This window comes from Triticum aestivum, chromosome 3D (genome assembly GCF_018294505.1).
Source record: "Triticum aestivum cultivar Chinese Spring chromosome 3D, IWGSC CS RefSeq v2.1, whole genome shotgun sequence".
NCBI classification, from domain to species: Eukaryota; Viridiplantae; Streptophyta; class Magnoliopsida; order Poales; family Poaceae; genus Triticum; species Triticum aestivum.
In genome coordinates, this window is record NC_057802.1 from 317,118,103 (window position 1) to 317,136,683 (window position 18,581).

Sequence of the window (18,581 nt, forward strand, 5' to 3'; positions counted from 1 at the left end):
AGACAGTACCTCATCCTAGGAATGAGACCAGTGCATAAGAAGGTTTTTCCATTCAATGTCTTCTAAATTTAGCACAGGAGACTTCACCGGAAATTCGTTTATAGACTTGCCATAAAAGTGTGATTTCCTCAGGTAACACCGATACTGCTGCAATGCTTCCTTGAAAAGCGCAAGCAAGCTTCGCTCATCATGACTATCCAGATTGACCCTCGCCTACTTACAACAATGTAATGTAAATCATTGATGTGTTCAATCAACAGAAAACACGAAAATAATCACCATGAATAATAGCACTTACACGTAAGTGGGACAGGAAGATGTGAAAATGGTGTTTGTCTTCACTATAATCTTCCCATGATGGGAATATATGCACGTAGTCCCTAACAACATTGAAAGCATTGTCTTTAAAATTGGGAATAACTGGAATGGGGTTCCAATCTGCAGGAATTGGCCGTCTTTGCAGTTGGGATAGGTCTTCGGCCGGTGGACTTGTTGTACTTTTTGCTGGAGTGGGATTTTTCTGTGGTACGGCTGGTGCTATGGCAACTGAAATCGGCATACCTTTTGCTGGAGTGCAGGTCCTCTGTGGTGGGGCTAGTGGTGTGGCCAGTGAAGTATGGGTACAGTCTGCTGGAGTCGGTCCTATGTTTTGTGTCACTGGTTGTACAGCCAATATAAGTGGGGTGTTGTCTGATTTCTCCGGCACCACCACGTTTTTCAAGGACTTTGCTGGTGCTCCTTCAGGTTCGGCAATCACCCTCTTCCTTTTTGATGTCTGATGCACAAGAATAGCATTTGAGTGGAAAAACATGGTATGATGACAGATGGAATATGTATTGATAATGGATGGGCAAGGCATCTTGACATATATGATGAGTAAACTAAGCAGATGGCGGTGCAACAAAGTAGAAGAAATGCAAGACAACATATGCAAGATACGTGCAATCAATAAAACCTTGCCAAATTAGAACAGGCACCTTGATGGGTGAACAGGACAGGCCATCTGCCTTTGACTCCTCAAGGTTAGAATAGTCATTAGGATCATATTCTGAACAAGAATCTATTGGTGGGGAGCGTATGAGTCTCATTGCATCCAGAATGGCACTCAATGCCATGGTGCCAATTTTGTAAGTCGTTGCAGTGTTCCACAATATTCTTCTAATGCGCGGATTCTGATATTCACTGTAATTACGTATAATATCTGAGAACCATGAAAACATAAATAGTAGTGAGATTATCTTTGTAATGTAGAGGATAATCTAATATAGGGGCGCCCCTGTAAACTCTTGTGTGCTATCACTGGATTCTGATGAGAGAGCTCATGTGTGTTGTAATATGGTGCGTGCATTAATATAATCTGGCACAAGTACACAAAAAAGTAGGTTCCAGAAGTAAGGATAGTTGGCAGATGATAGGTTCATAATATACTATATAGAGTTTATTGCCAAACCATGATAACAAGAGCACACAACAACTAGGCAGATCGTAGTGTACATAAATGGTGTACACCATAACCACGATATATAAATCGGGAAAGTGGAACTGGCTAGAAAATACGGTGTTGTATTGCCGCTACTAATTGAAAGCCTATCGATTACAGGCTAGCTCTGTCAGCTGTTGACTGCAGATGTCCCTGCTCCCCTTCCGGATAAGGAACATACTGTACGTACTAAATACATAATAACAAAAGAGGAACATGTTAAAGAACAGAAGAGGAAGCATATTCTTGAGGTTCCGCTGCATTGCATACAATGTTGGTTGCCCACTCATGATGAATCACAGCGCCCAAAGAAATGCAATTCCATGTTGTCTCTCTATATGTGGCCACATGCATTTGGGAAATAAAGTGGGAGCATTACCTGACCAATTAAATGTGTGTCTGTTAACTAATATCAGTATCATATCACAATTCGTATTTGAAGAAGTAAGCTTTGGACTTATGATTGGTGTGTTGTTTAGCTTCAAGAGTGGATTGCTGCTAGTGCGACACATAGCAGCTACACAGATCATAGTGTAGATATAACAGGAAAACCGTAAGCATCAGGAGTAAAATCAGCAAAGTGGAACTTGCTGGAATATATGTGCTAGTATTGCCGGTACGGCTAGAAAGGCTTCCGATACTAGCTCTCTTCAACTGAAGGTGCGGTACTGTTAATATCAGTGTAACACTCAAAGGCGACACTACTCCCCGCATTTCCTTGCTAATCTTATAGGATTCAAGTGGGCATGCCACTACAAATCCTATTCCTATGTTTACAAAATCCTACGAATCAAAGAGGCCCGAAGAGTTCAAAGTGTCCATCACAACCGACCGTATAGACCTCTACACTGCAAATGTCCCTGCTCATCTTCACTACAAGGAACATACTGTACTACTATCATACTCCCTCCGTTCCAAAATATAAGTCTTTGTAGAGATTTCCACTATGGATCACATACAGATGTATACAGATACATTTTAGAGTGTAGATTCACTCATTTTGCTCCATATGTAGTCCATGGTGGAATCTATACAAAGACTTGTATTTAGGAATGGAGAGAGTACTTATTAAAAAAGAACGAAAGAGGAACATGCTAAAGAAGAGCAAGCAGATTTTGGATAATAAAATGTTTGTTGCGCAGTGCCCACACATGATGAACCAGAGCGCATTAAGAATGCAACTCCCTGTTGTCTCTCTATATGTGGTGCACGTGCTTTTCGAAAGTAAAGTAGGAAAACTAGCTGACCAATTAAACGTTATCTGTTTTAGTAATCTCAGCATCATATCAGATTCATATTTGAGCAACAAGTTTGGAATTATGAGTGGCACGTTGTTTAGCTTAATGGATTCAGGAGCAGTGCTAAGCAGGTACGATGACGGTACTGAATATAAAGGCATGTCTGCATGTAATTCGCGTGACTTTTTTCATTTGGGTCAGTCGACCATCTCAGGCGGTTGGATGAAGATCCTACGTCTCCTAACCCTTCTTCTTCCTCGTCTCTGATTCTTCCCATACATAACACCGCACGGGCCGCCGGCCAAACCACCGGCCCTCCCCTGAACCGCCCCCACCGCCTGTGTTCCTCCGCCACCCCCACCCCCCACCCCCGCACCCACCCGCGTCGAGTTTTCTTCGTTCGGCGAGGCCCCACCACCGCCCCCACAACCACCGTCCCCACACGAGCCCCTTCCCTCGCACCGGCGAGCTCTGAAAAATCGACTGACCCAATTTTGAAATTTAGTCTACTGTCATTTAACTAGTGTGGAATATAAAAGGGGAAAACCATAAGCATTGCGAGTATAGTGTTGACCGTGCCATGGCGGATCTGAAGGTGCAAACCGGACAAAGGCAACTTCACAACCAATGTTTGCTTTCAACTAGCAAGTAAGTGATGGACAAGAAATCAGAGTAAAGCAGTGGCGATCTATTTTCTTGCTGCGATAAATAAGTTGAGCAGATACGAAAGAGTACCGCCTCTGGTGCGGCGCCGTGTATGCATCTGCTGAGAATTTGATGGTGCTGCGGTAGCAATGGCTGTCGGCGGCGTGGAAGCAGATTTAGGAGGCTAGACGGTGGTGGCGGGGCGCGGTGGACGAGACGGTCGTAGGAGCGGTGCCGGCAAGGTGGACGACGGCGGGGATGAAGCGAGAGGATGGGATGCAAGGATCCCGGTCCGAAGCCGCGGATGAGAGAGGTCGATCTCTTGTAATGGACGACGGCGTCGGGGTATCATCTCCGGCATTGTGGAGGAGGACGGCGGTGGATGGGGTGGCGGACGGAGGAGGCTGGGATGGACAGGCTGTTTTGGCGCCCACGGAGTACGAATGGGGAAATGGAGGGAGAGAGGAAGGGGGAACCATGTCTTTAGGGCTCGCTTGTCCCAAATGCGAGGAAATTTACAAACTTAAGCAACCGTTTAAAATTTCCTACATCACAGCAATATTAGTCGCTTGGGGATAGGACGATAATCTCGCATACACTGAATATTTGCCAACGAGAGTTTCTTTTTGGCGCCCACCGTGTATGAATCGGGGAGGGAGTCGATTTCGGCCGAGGAGACACTGTGTTTTCACACCCACCGTGTATGAATCCGGGTGAGAGGCGGTTATGTCACGTTTGAGTGAAATTACAAACCTACCCCTATCGAAACCTATAGAACTCGAGCCGATAGACTTTGCATGTCAGGGATAGGCAGTTATTTCCATCTCGCAGATTTTGGTTTCGGGCGGTTACTGTGACTTTCCCCGCTTCGTTCAAATTTTTGCAGAGCAAGAGTGCACGTTTACCGTGCCAACTCAATTCGAATCCAGTTTGTATTCTATTTTTGTTCGGGCAGGATCCATTTGCGATTGGAATAAAATTCTATATACATCATTTTTTTATATACTTTCAAAAGCACAACAAAGAATTCCGCTCCTTTATATGTATATAATATGATTTACAAGTACAATGATCTCAAAATCATAAGGTTGAATTCAAAAAAAATTAAACCAAATTATGTTCTACTAAAATGTATGCATCAGTAATATCTACATATTAAATAACATAGATGCGCGTGAATTCATATGAGTTTGTCTGATCGGTAAACAAATGAATAATGTCAGCTTATAACTGGGATGGAGACGGAAAGGAGACCGCAACAAATGTTGTGTCTGCAGGAGAGAGTAATTTTAGTGCTATGAGTCATATCTAGAGACATATAGGGTGTGTGAGAGAACCCCATAGAGAGAAAGACAAAGTGAAAGACGAGTGAGACTGTGTGTGTGGCGGTGAAAAAGAAAGCTTAGGTACCTAGTGATACCAGAGAACGGTAGAGATGTGAGAGATAATGAAAACCGTGTAATGTATAATGATAGGGAGAGTGTGATACTTCTCAAGGGAGACGTCGAGAGACCATGTTTGCAAAGATAGGAGAAACATGAAGTGAGTGTGCGGGTGAGCTAGAGAAAAGAGAATGATAGCTACATGAAGGAGCATGCCAGAGAGATGGGTGTGAAAGGAGTCAACATAAAAGGGATTCAAATATTTGAATTCGAGATGATGATACATGTAATTCATACTCGAACCAAAATTGATCTATCAAACATGCAAACTCCCCCCCCCCCGCTCTCTCTCTCACACACACACAGCTCCTGCTTCCACTCCCCTTCCCGACTATCGTCTGTCTCTCACACACAAAAACTCTCGCTTTCGCACCCCCAACTCGTATTTCTCTCACATCATTGATCGACTAGCCTCCAGATAGGTTTATACACCCGCACACTCGTGCTTCCACTATCGCGTACATGTCTCTCTCGCGCTCCTTGTATCTATGTAGATTTTTCGTCCCTTCTTGAGACATGCCCTCTCGATCGTGCACACACACACTATCGCCTCATTTTAAGCTGATACCTCTCGCACACACACTCTTTGTGTCTTTGTCACACATGCACTCCGTCCTCCTCCTCTCTCCTCCTCTCTCACACACACAACACACACATGGGCTTTTTGCAAAAACTAGCAAGATGCCCGTGCGTTGCACGGAACATCAAGATGCATTTGTATGAGTAGTTTATCTTGTGGGAGAAAAGGATGAACGAGGGAAGGCCTTATTTGCAAATGTGGAGAGGGGTGTGGGTATCTTTTTGCAAAATTGCCATAGTTTCCTTCCTATCCGTCAGATATAAATCGGACGGCCTATATTGCAGGATGGCGGCACACCATCATCACCAACTATGTTTTTTATCTCGACTCTTATAAAAAGCATAGTCGGTGATGATGGTGTGCCTACCATCCTGCAATATAGGTCGTCCGATCTATATCTAACGGATAGGAAGGAAACTATGGCAATTTACCCGCACTCCTCTCCACATCTGCAGATAAGGCCTTCCCTCGTCCATCCTTTTCTCCCACAAGATCTTGATGTTCCGTGCAACGCAAGGGCATCTTGCTAGTAAGAATAGAAATTGGAGATATACCACTTCTCGAATCTTGAAACCAACAACATTCCTCCCTTATCTCATCAAAACCGCCAAAGGAATATATTTTGAGTGAAACATAAGATATTTTTACTGATACACGTATTTCAAAACTAGACTCTTTTACTATCAAATCGGTGAATATGCATTAATCTACTTTGATCGTGTGGCAACACATTGGCACATTGCTAGTAGTTATTACTACTGTATAATTTTTTGGACACCAGACAAACGGTGGAGTACATATACGAAGAGAAGAGGCGCACACACGCAGTCCGTCTCTCGCTGTCTCGCACACATGAGAGTTACGTAAAGGCACCATTAACAAATAAACCCTAAAACCCTAGGTGCACGATTGCTGCATGCGCGGGTACCGGGTACGTGGTGGAGTGCACCTTTGTAGGAATGGTCATCTCACGTGACAATTTGATCCGTAGGAGTTGATGGTCGGGACCACAGGTGAACGACCTGGAGGCGGTGGCTCGCCAGTTGCCACAGATCGAGTAGCCACGTTTAAAATATCATTTTTTAGCGGGGTAAGAGTTCCGATTTTCAAGGGCGCGTTATAAGTACTTCAGTAGTTTTTAGAACGATTTGTATGGAGCGAAAATGGAATTCATAACTACTACCTCCTTGGCGTATGGTTGTATGGGTTTATGTTGCGAGATGTTGAACCTGGTAGTTCTAGGGCAAATACTATGGTTTAGATGTTGGTTTTCAGTAATGAAAATCGGAAGGTGGAAACACTTCTTGGATGAAAAAAACTACTACCTCCGTCCTGGTTTACTAGTCCCCATCGTATTTTGGGTCAAAGTTTGTCCACGAATTTTACTTGTAAAATGTGAATGGAAAACAAGATTTTGTTATACCCAAATAAAAAAGGACTGGAGGGAGTGATTGCTCTGACACGGACGCAACCTCTCATAGCGCAGGCATTGAATCGGCGCGCCGGCCAAGAGGGCCCCACTCACTACAGGCCAGGCTGAACACGCCTCCTCGCCACATGCAACTGGCTTCAGACTGTCCCGCCTGCCTCCATTGAATCCGTGCGTGTGCCGGCAACACGTCCTTCCGGCTGGCTGGCTCCTCTCGTCCGCTCGCTATTTAAACGAGGCCAGACGCCTGGCAAGAACCGCACCACACCACTGCTCCCCATATCCTCCTTGCACCATTTTCTCCACACTCTCCATAGCATCCAGTGAGTAGGAAGACGAGTTCTCCGGCATAAAAGCCGGCTGGGTGCCCCGACAAGCCAGACAACTCGCTGCCCCACCTCCCTCCCCGCCCCAGGACGTCAGTACGATGGGCGAGGCTGCAGGTGGGCAAGCAGAGGAGCAAGCCACCGCTCCAAGCTGGCCCCTGGTGCATCAACTCGACGCTCCAAGCCTGCTCACAGAGGAGTGGCCAGTTGCTGCACGCCGACACACGAGGGACCACGAGGTCCAGTGCACCATGGTTGGCCGCGCCATCCGACACAAACGTTGGCGGAACCGCGGCATGCTGGCGGAGGTGGCCAACACGTTTGCGGCCATCGCCGACACCGAGGAATAGTAGACCACGGGAGCCGCCGCCGCTCTGAACCCACGAATGCTACGACCACCGCGTCGCCGGCATAGACACCCGGTGTGTTGCCCGGTTTGGCTCAAAACATCGTGAACCCCAGCCGCGGCCGGCATTAGAAATTATACCTGCTTCCAGAAGTTATTCACGATTAGTCAAAAAATGACCAAAATATAATTAATTACGCATGGTCTTGGCTTGTGGTGCTCGCACTGGTAGTAGGAACTAGAGGTTTTTCTTTATTTATAACTATCCTCACATTTTTTTGGCTTTCAACTGAATCATGGTTGTGGACATTATCTATGAGTGTTCAGATATCTGTGAACATGAGTTTGATGTGGAAGTTGAACTTGGAATGTTGGGCTTGCACATGAACTATACCATGTCCAATGCTTCATCTGTTATTGTTTGGAAAGTAATTGCTGTTATTACATGACCCAAAAAAAATTATTTTGTGCCACATCAGTAGATGCACGGACATCACAACAGGCATGCTGACTGGATAAACATTTGAACCTAGCTATTATGAAGGAAAATTTGTATTGACAACAGTTTTAGATAGCAGGAGACGCCTAGCCTGCTCTGCCTCTGCTAGATTCTTTCTGGCTTCTTCCATCTCTTCTTTGGCTTGGGTGAAGAGAGCATCTCATTGCTCTTTTCGCTTCTTTAGGAACTCAGCTACATTCTCAAGGGCTGCTACACGCTTTCTTTCAGCCTTTACTAGAGCCACGAGGACACAAAGAGTTGACGACTCCACCTGGCTTGTGTGTAATCCAGCATCATCTGGGAATTTGTACCTTGTGGCTAATCCAGCATCATTAGGGAACTGGCACCTTGTGTGTAATCCAACCTCATTTTGGAAACATGATCTCGAGGTTGACCATACTTCCCTCCTCGCAGGAACTGCATCCTGACATGAAGTTACTTCTTTTTTAGATCAATACTCAGAGCAACCAAGATCCATTTAGTAGAAGCTAGATAAACAGGACTCGGAGAAGTGAGTTCAAAAGGAAAAATATAAAAACAGACTACAAGGTGAGAACACCCACTTCCTACATCAAGCTAAAAATGAAAGCACTAGGACGATTAAGACTCTTCTTATTACACATCGAAGAACACGAGGCTAAGAGAAACAGAAACTACAACATATACACATCGAAGAACACGAGGCTAAACGAAAGTAATTGAAAGGGTGTTACTTACCAAAGCTTGTTTTACAGGTTCGGTGCAGCTCCTCTTTAACTTGCCATGCTCCTTGAAGATGTCCCCAATATCCCGTGTTTGGTCTTCGTTGCTCCTCTGCATGTTGGCACTCGTGGTTTTAAAATCTCAACATGGCAAGGAAAATATACTAGTAATACTCACGCATCTTGTGGGAAACATTAAAGCACTCGTCTGCCATGTTAGAGCATCTCCAACAGAAGCGCAACGCGCGGCACTTTAAAAAGCGTTTACAGTGCTGAGATGAAGAAGTAGAGATAGAGAGTAGAGACTAGAGAGTAGAGACATAGATAGTTCTCAGCATAGATATATAAAAAAAGATAGTTCAACTACTCCTCGTCATCCGACTCCTCCTCGGTGATGTCCTCCTCTGACGTCTCAATGTTGGTGTGAAGATACTGATCGTCGTCGGATTCCCAGGGCGACGCTGCTCCTAGCCTCATGTTGAATTGAGCATCAGCTTTTCACGTACGCTTGTCCTCGCGATAGGCGGCTCTCTCCGCCCTCCTCTTGTCCCTCTCCGCCCTCCTTTGCGCGTAGAACTCGCGCTCGTTGATGATGTCCTACGGGAAGCGTTGGCGCCACAACGCCATGGCTTCCTTGTCCATCTCGGCGATGCCGAGACGGTGCTCCCGCCTCCGCTTGTCGCGACGATCCTCATCGGTGATAAGCCGCGGCAGAGGCGCGAGCTCCTGCGCCCGCTCCCGCGTCGGCACATTGGGAAAGTTCAATGTTCTATGAGGCCACCAGAGGCGCCACGCCGCTGCGTCATACGCGCGAGCGGCCTCGTTGGCGGTGTCGAAATTGCCGAGGCCGAGGTGCATCCCGCGGAACCGGATCTCGGTGGAGAAGCCGCCGGAGGGGTGCGCGCAGACGCCGCGGTATCCCCAAGTTTCCCGGCGAGGCGGCGGCATGATGGCGTGGCGGCGGCGAGGCGAGAAAGAGCGGGGAGAGAGCGGTGGCGAGGCGCAGAGCGGGGAGAGAGCGGTGGCGAGGCATAGAGCAGGGAGAGAGCGGTGGCGAGGCACAGAGCGGGGAGAGAACGGTGGCGAGGGACAGAGCGGGGAGAAAGTGGTGGCAAGGCACAGAGCGGTGGGAGGGCGTTGGATTTTATAAAGCGTGCCGCACGCCAAAACTAACGCGCGCCCGACCACTTTTCCCCCGCGCGCGCGATCCTTTCCCGACGTCCCTGCTATCTCTACTCTCTTCTCTACTGTTATATTTATTTTATATTTAATATTTATCTCTACTCTCTTCTCTACTGTTATATTTATTTTATATTTAATATTTATCTCTACTTCTCTACTCTCTACTCTTTTTTTCTACTTTTTTCTTTTAAAAAATAGAGTTGGTGATGAAGGCGTGCCTGCCATCCTGCAATATAGGCCGTCCGATTTATATCCAACGGATAGGAAGGAAACTATGGCAATTTTGCAGAAAGATACCCACACCCATCTCCAGATGTGCAAATATGGCCTTCCCTCGTTCATCCTTTTCTCCTACAAGATAAACTACTCATACAAATGCATCTTGATGTTCCGTGCAACGCATGGGCATCTTGCTAGTTCTAAAAAACTTTCCATCATTTGCCACACTACTGGTTGCAGATGAAGAAGCTACCCAAGCACAGCGTGATACAGTACAAAAAAAAGACACATCCATGACATTTTGGGCCAAACGAAAAAAATTTCTGTCATACTTATGACACTTCTATGACGATAATTGTGACAAAACCTGGTATCATCATAGATGTGGTGGGCTCCTACTTCTATAACAAAAAATCATGACAAGAAATGGGCTTTTCGTCCTGGGCGGGCCGGAGACGCAGCTGCATGACATTCTTTGGGCCATCCATGATGGAAAAAACTATGGTAGAAGCGAGGGCTAGAAAAATATCGGGGTGTTCCCGGTTACGGTGGCTGGTCGGGGCTGAGCGATGCGCGTTTCTCTCGTACATGCACACGCGTGTGTGCGAGGCGTAGGGCTCTAACTGAACCCGAGCGATTGCACTGCAGGCTACGCGTTACTGAACCCGAGCGATCGATCGATGGCTGTTAACTGAACCCGATCGAGCGATTCCTTCGCTACTGCTGCTAACTGAAGCCGATCGATGCTGCCTCTGGATGAAGAGTGAGCATTACTGGGGGGTTTGGATGAACAGTTCCCGGTGGGGGTGGATGAACAGGACCCCGTGATGTTGCCTCTGGATGAACAGGACCCCGATCTATCGAGCCGGTTGGGGCTGGATGAACCGGACCCTGTGGAGGGCTGGATGAACAGGACCACCCCGTGGATGGCTGGATGAACAGTAGACGGTGGAGGGCTGGATGAACAGTAGCCCGTGGACGGGTGGTTGAACAGGAGCCCGTGGAGAGGGCTGGTTGAACAGTAGCCGGTGGAGTAGCGCGTGGTGGAGGCTGGATGAACAGGAGCCCGTGGATGAACAGTCGCAGGTGGAGGCTGGAGGAGGTCGACGGTGGATGAATAGTAGCCCATGGAGGCTGGAGGGGGTCGATGGTGGAGATGAACAGTATCCCGTGGAGTCCAGTTTTGCGGTACGCCACACCCCTCCCGATGAACAGGACCCCCGTTTCGACCGTAGCGCTCCAACACAAGTCCGTTTCCTCCGTTTTGTGGTACGCCACACCCCTCCCGATGAACAGGACCCCCGTTTCGACCGTAGGAGGTCCGTTTCCTCCGTTTGCGGTACGCCAGACCCCTCCCGATGAACAGGATCCCGTTTCGAACGTGGCTGGTCGAACACAAGGCCGTTTCCTCCGTTCTATGGTACGCCATGCCTCGTTTCCATCGGCTGTTCCGTCCAAGCCCTCCCGATGAACTCGACGACGCATTCTGTTCCGACCCAGCCGGTTGGCTCCCCATGAACACGACGATGACGTAGTTTCTCCGTTCCGACCCATCCATGTACACGAGCCCTGGCCGTACGTATGCGCGAGTAGGCGTTCGAGACCCCGCCCGTATGTACATACGTGGCCGTATTTTCTTTCTTGCACACTGGCCGCTGTACATACGTGTGCATGCTACGTGCGCTCCTCTACATCGACCAGTATCTACGTACACGTTCGCGACCAGAATGACAACACTACGTACGCTTCGACCAGGTGGGTCCCGACTGTCAGGAACTTCCTTGCGTGCGAAGATGTAGCTGGTGGGTCCCAGCAGTCAGGGGGCGAATCGTTTTTTGCCCGGACGCACTTCCTTGCGTGCGAAGATGTAGCTGGTAGTTCCCAGCAGTCAGGGGAAACGTTTTTTTTGTGAAATACGGTTGCCCGTCCGATGGGTCCCTGCTGTTAGGTGGAGGAATCATTATTTTCTGCGTAATAAGCAGGCACTTCCTTGCTGCGGCCATGGACCCAGCTGTCAGCCTGTCCACGTACAGTCCACGTCCGATGGAAGCCGTTCCTTGACCACGTTGACCACGCCGCACCGAGAGCTCTAGGGCGGTGGATGACGACGAGGCCTAGGAAGGGGACGACGCCGAGCCGGGGAAGACGCGGCAGTGGATGCCCACGCGTAGAGGAGTATGAGGGTTCACTGGTTCGCTGCGGTGTGAGGCTGCCGTCGCCACAGAATAACAGGGGGTGTGGGTGAGTAGAGGGATGGCCTGGCCAGCAGTGGGACTAGTATGGGGCGGTGAGGCCTCCGCGGCATCGCAGCCGGCCACGGGAGGCAGGAGCACGAGGCACGACCGGCGCTGGTTTGGGTGGCTGGAGCAAGAAGACCAGAGGTTGAAGAAGCACTACGGCCGTTGGATGGACATTGTACGGTCACTGGAGGTAGAATCGTTCATATTGACTAAGTTGACAAAGCCCTCCATCCCCGTCAACCACTACAAGAAATATGTCAACTTGTGACCCTCACTATTGGCCGCTGAAAGGTCATAGTTTTTCATGTGCGACCTTTTTTTGACCAAAAACAGGTCAAAAGCTGGCGGTCGTAAACTGAAATTAACGACCTTCTATAAAAGGTCGTTGGTTCTTCGACCAAAATTTTGGTCACTAGTAGCCTCCCCAGACCACGTAGGATCCAGCGTGGCAAGCTGACGTGGATAAGAATCAGCCCGGTCCAGTTCGGTGTTTTACATGGGCCGAGCCCAACAATTCAGCCTATTTATTGTTTTTTCGGGTGAATTGTTGGTCGGCTACATGGGCCAAGCCCAACGTTGCAGCCTTTTTATTTCCAGGGTTGTGATCCTTTTTTGGTTTCTTTTTTGGGCCGCATCTATTTCTCAATTGGGCCTCGGCCTTTTTACAGTCCATTTCCTTAGTTTTTAGGTTTTTTTCCTGTGAATATTATTTGGAAAATGGCCTTTTATATGCCAAATACTATTAGGTCCCACTTGTCAGGTTCTAATTAAAGACAGCCAATGTTTCAATTTCCACACAATTATTTCAGTTAGAACAGCAAACAAATGAGAATTATCAAACCACATGCCAATTTTGGCTAATAGCACAATCTTTACATAATTCATTTCACCATTACATGTGATACTATCAGAACATATAACTCCTACTACAAATACACTCCAGACTTCTTCACTTTTCTGGACTATCAAAACACGCCACTTCAAACTTGAAATTTCCTAGGCCTGGAGCTCCTGTATAAGGGTGAACACAAAGTCATTAGAGTAGCATTTTCATTCCTGGAGTAGATATTCAAACCTCCAGGTTTAGTGTATAGACTATCTGGAAAATATACATTTAACAAAATTTCACAGAAATGGAGATTTATGGATCGAATGTATGATAAAGCAGCAGAAATGCAGATATATGTCTTTGAAACAATAGGTCAACTAGAGATTCATGTCTACAATTTGCTAGAGAAGAAAATAACAAGTCAGGATATAGAACATGGTTTCAATTTGTTCTTTGCATATTACATCAGTAGTTCTGTTGCAGGTTCTGGTACATCATGATCTACATGCACATGAGATAGATGGACTTGGCGCACATGAGATGAGGGTGGAAGGAGGAGGAGCAGGGCATACCTAAGGTGTCCAGGTCCTGCAGCTCATCGGAGATGTTGCAGGCTCGCCGGCATCGACAGCCACCGCAGCAGCAAGCTGGGTGACGTACAAACTGAAGTTGCATTCATTCAGTTGCAAAACAACAAAGTTTGCTAGTTCCTATCCATCAACAATCACACAAGCATCACTTATACAGCAGAAGGAGCAAAATTGATATGAGTTAGAAGGAGCAGAGTTCGACTAGTACAGCCAGCAGAGCTCAACTAGTACATTGCAGTACACATGAACCATCTATTCCACATCACAAGAGTAAAATCTTGCTATAACCAGTAGATTATCCCCTAACAGAAGCTAATTAGGCACCAATACACAAGGCACAACAAGCACATACTAAATAAGCCATGGCCATAATACATGAGTACTAAACAGATCTTGTATAACAGGTTTTTCAGTCATGAATTTTCAGAAGCAGAACTGGCATGTTTGTTGAAAGTGTTTATCATCACAGCCATGGTCAAACAGAACACATGAATCTAAAAGAATGTCAATAATGAGAGTCTCTTTTTGCCTCATATTAAGAAATTCAACCATGTTTTCCCTTGTCCTTCATGAATTAATCAGAAGCACGGGTAAGGTTCAAATCACTGCCACTAATCCAAAGAAATGGAAAACGCTGCAAAGGGTTGGCAAGTAAACCATTTCTCTATCCGTGCCCACTACATCCCCCTTAGACCAAGTGCAACAAAGAGGGATAGTAGAAGCTAAGTGCAAACAGGACAAAAAGCTGAAGAATTAAAAAAATGTAACTTATGAGAAGAACAAAGTGCACAATTTTTTTCTCTCAGATGCCAACCACAAGGGTAGCACAGATGATGCAGACATATCAACATGGCATCAATTCAGACCGCCCGTCTGCTTGTACTCTCTTCATAGAGAAAGATTTTAGACCAAAAAATTATCAACAAAGATCAAAGCAACTTAAAAAATATGAACATATTTGTCCAGTCATTAGGTGTCCAAAAAGATGGTGTTTTATTCGGTTTTCATCGTTGTCCAGCCATATTCTATACATAGTAAACAACAAAATGAAAAAACTGAAAAATAGATGACATGTAAGTTCGGAAGTATTCAAAAAAACTAGAGTCAAGCTGTTCAATTTGTCCTCAGAATTGCAGAATGACAGCATGGGCGCACTGCGACCTATCAGTCCCGAAAGATGGTATGATTAACAGGTTTTTCATCACCGGACAAATAGAACAGTAACACAAACAAATAGGTCTACAAAACAGAACTTAAATTACTACAAAAAACAAAATCTAACAAAAGAAGACAGAAAAGGAACGACAATAACAGTAATACATACATACACACCAAGAACGAATTCACAGGCACATAAATGAATATCCCCTGGATAGCATGGTAATGAACTACTCACAGGCAATTTTATAGGACTAGTACTAGTGATAACAACCCAACGACATCCTAACAGCCGCAGCAACACGCACACTTCAACCGCCTGAATACTGGTGAATAGCAAAGTCTATCCATACTTGACACACGAGCAAATCATTGTCAAGTTCATCTCAGATGTGTGGTTCATGACAGCGGTAGCAGTTAACAAGATTACTGAGTTTTAATTTGTGGAAGCAAGGAAACAAGCAATAGAATGCCTATCTCGTTCACCACTAGAGTAACAGCAGTACCAAATTCAGTCAAGCATGTGAGTAAGTAAAAGATGTAGATCAGCAGGGAATCAAACTAGTTCAAAGAAATCTGTAACCAAATGTACAGTAACAATCATCTAGTATTAATCAATGGTTCTGTTTTGATCCAAACTAGATGAATTCAAGGCTAATATATTATGTGACAGTAGAGGAGTGAGTGCTATTGTACAATTAGAAAAATGTTACACACAGAGTGGTACATATATACATTCAGTAATAGGTGTAGAACAATAAACAGAGCAAGCATGCGAGGTTGGTTGGTGAGTCAGACTGGCCCTGCAATCCGACGAACATGACGACGTTGGGCTTGCCCTTCTTGGGGGTGAAGACCGGCTTCCCTGGATCCAGCATGTTGCAGAGCTCCGTGAAGACGACCTGTAGCAGGAAAACCACAAGGGCATCAGCCTCCAACCGACCAGTCCCCCCTGGCACGCGCGTCCCTCAATCGAATAGCGCAGGAAATGAATTGAGGGAGGTGGAGTGGGCAGGACCTGCTGTATGATGCGCCGCTTGTTGGTGCCGGTGGCGAGGGTCTCGAGGTTGACGATCTTCCGGACGTCGGACTGGAGGAGCGCGCGGGAGATCTCGTTGAGGCCCTCCCCGAGCACCTTCTCGTCGATCACCGTGGCGTTGCTCATCTGGGCGAGCGCGCGGGAGATGCTCCTGCCCAGCTGCGCGAGCACCATCTTGGCTGGGCCCCCGGGCGGTCGGGCCTCGTCTGCGGCGGGGTGGGGTTCCGGCGGCGGTCAGGGGCGGCACGTGGCGTGATCTGGGAGCGGGGTGCGGACGGGAGGTGAACCGGCCGGGGGAGATGGGGAAGATTTTGGTTGGGGGTGGGGATTGGGGAACGCGGTGGGGATTGGGGACAACATCAGCGGGACGCGATGGGCGTTGCTGCGGGACGCGTCGAGGAAGGAGGTGGTGGCGGGACGTGCCGCTGCAGGACGGGGAGGAGGTGGCGGCGGCGAGGAGATGAGGGAGGGGGTGGATCTGGCCGCCGCCATGGCCATGGCCGTGCCATGCGGCTAGGTTGGTGGGCGTCGAAGAGGGCGGAGCACAGTCGCCGCCGCCGCGCCGGAATTGGTGGGAACACCACCCTCGAAACCCTAGCCATGGGAAGGGGTTGGGGATGAGCTACCGGGGCCGCGAGAGGCGGATCTGGCCGGAGGGGAGGGAAGAGCGGAGGTAGGGGAGCTCGGATCTGGGTTGCGCACTAGCGAGGCCCGCCGGAACACGCTGGAACAAGGGGCATAGGTGGCGGCGGCAAGGGTTTCGGGCGAGGGATTGTGAGGGAGCGAGGGGCGGAGAAAGAAAGGAGGCAGAGAAAGAAAGGAGACGGGGGGTGGATGGAAAACGTCCACGAGTACAGCTTAGGTGGGCTCGGGGTTGGTGTGGTGGGCCGAGGACTGCCGTTGGATCCGCGAGCATCCGACGGTGTTCCATGCACGATCCGCGTGAGACATCCACGGACCAATCAGAATGCAGTACCACGTTATGACCATTTAAATTGGTCGTAGTTGACTAAAAATAGCGTGTTAAAATCATATCAGCTATTTTATGACCTGAGAAAATTCAAAAAGAAAATGACAAACCTAGTCATTGTGTCACCAAATGTCAATAAGTTTTCAGGAAAAGTAACAAACATGAAATAAGATAAATATCTTAAAAAATATGTCATGAGAAATGAGTTTTTTGGCAAAAAAAACATTTTCCATTTTTTGAGTGCCCAAAATGAGTTTTTTTGTGAAGGACCTACCAAATATTTGTTGCAAAATTGGACCAAATCATTTTTATAAATATTAGGCCATATTCAATGCACAATTGACAAAATGGTTGGCTACCAAAAGCTTTCGATCCACCTCTAGTGAAAAAGACAAAACCCTGCCGATTCAGCAGGAACCAAGACAAATTTGAACTGCAGCTGCCTCATAGTTTGCTCTTTGATTTTTCCAAAAATCATTTCTAGGTACATAAGTATCTATTTAATCATAGAAACACAAAAAGTTGTCCAAGATTCAACCACTAGCTAGGAACGGTCATGCCCGCCGTTTTGACCGCATTTTGAAACGGACATAAAAAATTCAAAAAAATCAAAAAAATTAGAAAAGCTTCGCATTGTGTCATTACATGTGACCAAGTTACCAGGTAAAATAATAAACTAGTAATACGACAATTATTTTTAAAAAGTGTTCTAAAAAACGAGCTATCAAGTGTGAAGATGCATGGCTTTCAACCCAAATGCTCAATCTTATGGCCACATTCATGGCATAGTTTGTTCAAATGATCTCATATTGTGCACAAGGGTGCATATTGGAATGACAAACAATGTTGCCTAAGGAAGTTTTCATTTTCTTTGGACGGAAATTTCATTTTCCATTTTTCGAGTGCCCAAAATGAGTTTTTTTGTAAAGGACCTACCATATATTTGTTTCAAAATTGTACCAAGTCAATTTTCTAAAATACTAGGACATATTTAATGCACAATTGACCAAATGGTTGGGTGTAAAAATTTTTGATCCACCTCTCATGAAAAAGACAAATTTCCGCCGATTCAGTTGGAAGCGGGTCAAATTTGAACTGCAGCTGCCTCATAGTTTGCTCTTTATTTTTTCCAAAAATCATTTCTAGGTAGATAAGTATCTATTTAATAATAGAAACACAAATGGTTTTCCAAGATTCAACCACTAGCTAGGAATGGTCATGCCCGCCGTTTTGACTGCATTTTGAAACGGGCATAAAAAATTCAAAAAAAATCAAAAATTTGCAAAACCTTCACATTGTGTCATTATATGTGGCCAAGTTACCAGCAAAAATTATAAACTTGTAATACGGCAATTATTTTAAAAAAGTGTTCTCAGAAACGAGCTATCAAGTGTGGAGATGCATGGCTTTCAACCCAAATGCTCAATCTTATGCCCACATTCATGACATAGTTTGTTCAAATGATCTTATATTGTGCATAAGGGTGCATCTTGGAATGACAAACAATGTTGCCTAAGGAAGTTTTCATTTTCTTTGGATGAAAAATTCATTTTCCAATTTCCGAGTGCCCAAATGATTTTTTTGTGAAGGACCTACCATATATTTGTTGCAAAATTGGACCAAATCAATTTTCTAAAATACTAGGACATATTTAATGCACAATTGACA

The 18,581-nt window shown here is 46.4% G+C and overlaps 1 protein-coding gene and 3 non-coding genes across 4 annotated transcripts; all 4 read right to left on the bottom strand.

The window, feature by feature from the left end:
- Positions 1 to 13,109: 13,109 nt before the first annotated feature.
- On the bottom strand, positions 13,110 to 16,749 carry LOC123074554 (signal recognition particle 54 kDa protein 2-like). Its single transcript, XM_044497357.1, has 3 exons — positions 15,923 to 16,749; positions 13,729 to 15,806; positions 13,110 to 13,338 (listed from the first exon to the last, which is right to left on the bottom strand). Exons 1-2 carry the CDS (start codon positions 16,115 to 16,117, stop codon positions 15,642 to 15,644), a joined length of 360 nt encoding a protein of 119 aa, XP_044353292.1. The 5' UTR covers positions 16,118 to 16,749; the 3' UTR covers positions 13,110 to 13,338; positions 13,729 to 15,641.
- On the bottom strand, positions 14,131 to 14,221 carry LOC123081152 (small nucleolar RNA Z223). Its single transcript, XR_006438662.1, has one exon. It is a non-coding gene; the product is annotated as a small nucleolar RNA Z223 (small nucleolar RNA).
- LOC123081237 (small nucleolar RNA U36a) lies at positions 14,273 to 14,357 on the bottom strand. The gene has a single exon (XR_006438709.1). It is a non-coding gene; the product is annotated as a small nucleolar RNA U36a (small nucleolar RNA).
- Positions 14,866 to 14,957, bottom strand: LOC123081144 (small nucleolar RNA SNORD96 family). Its single transcript, XR_006438654.1, has one exon. It is a non-coding gene; the product is annotated as a small nucleolar RNA SNORD96 family (small nucleolar RNA).
- Positions 16,750 to 18,581: the final 1,832 nt, after the last annotated feature.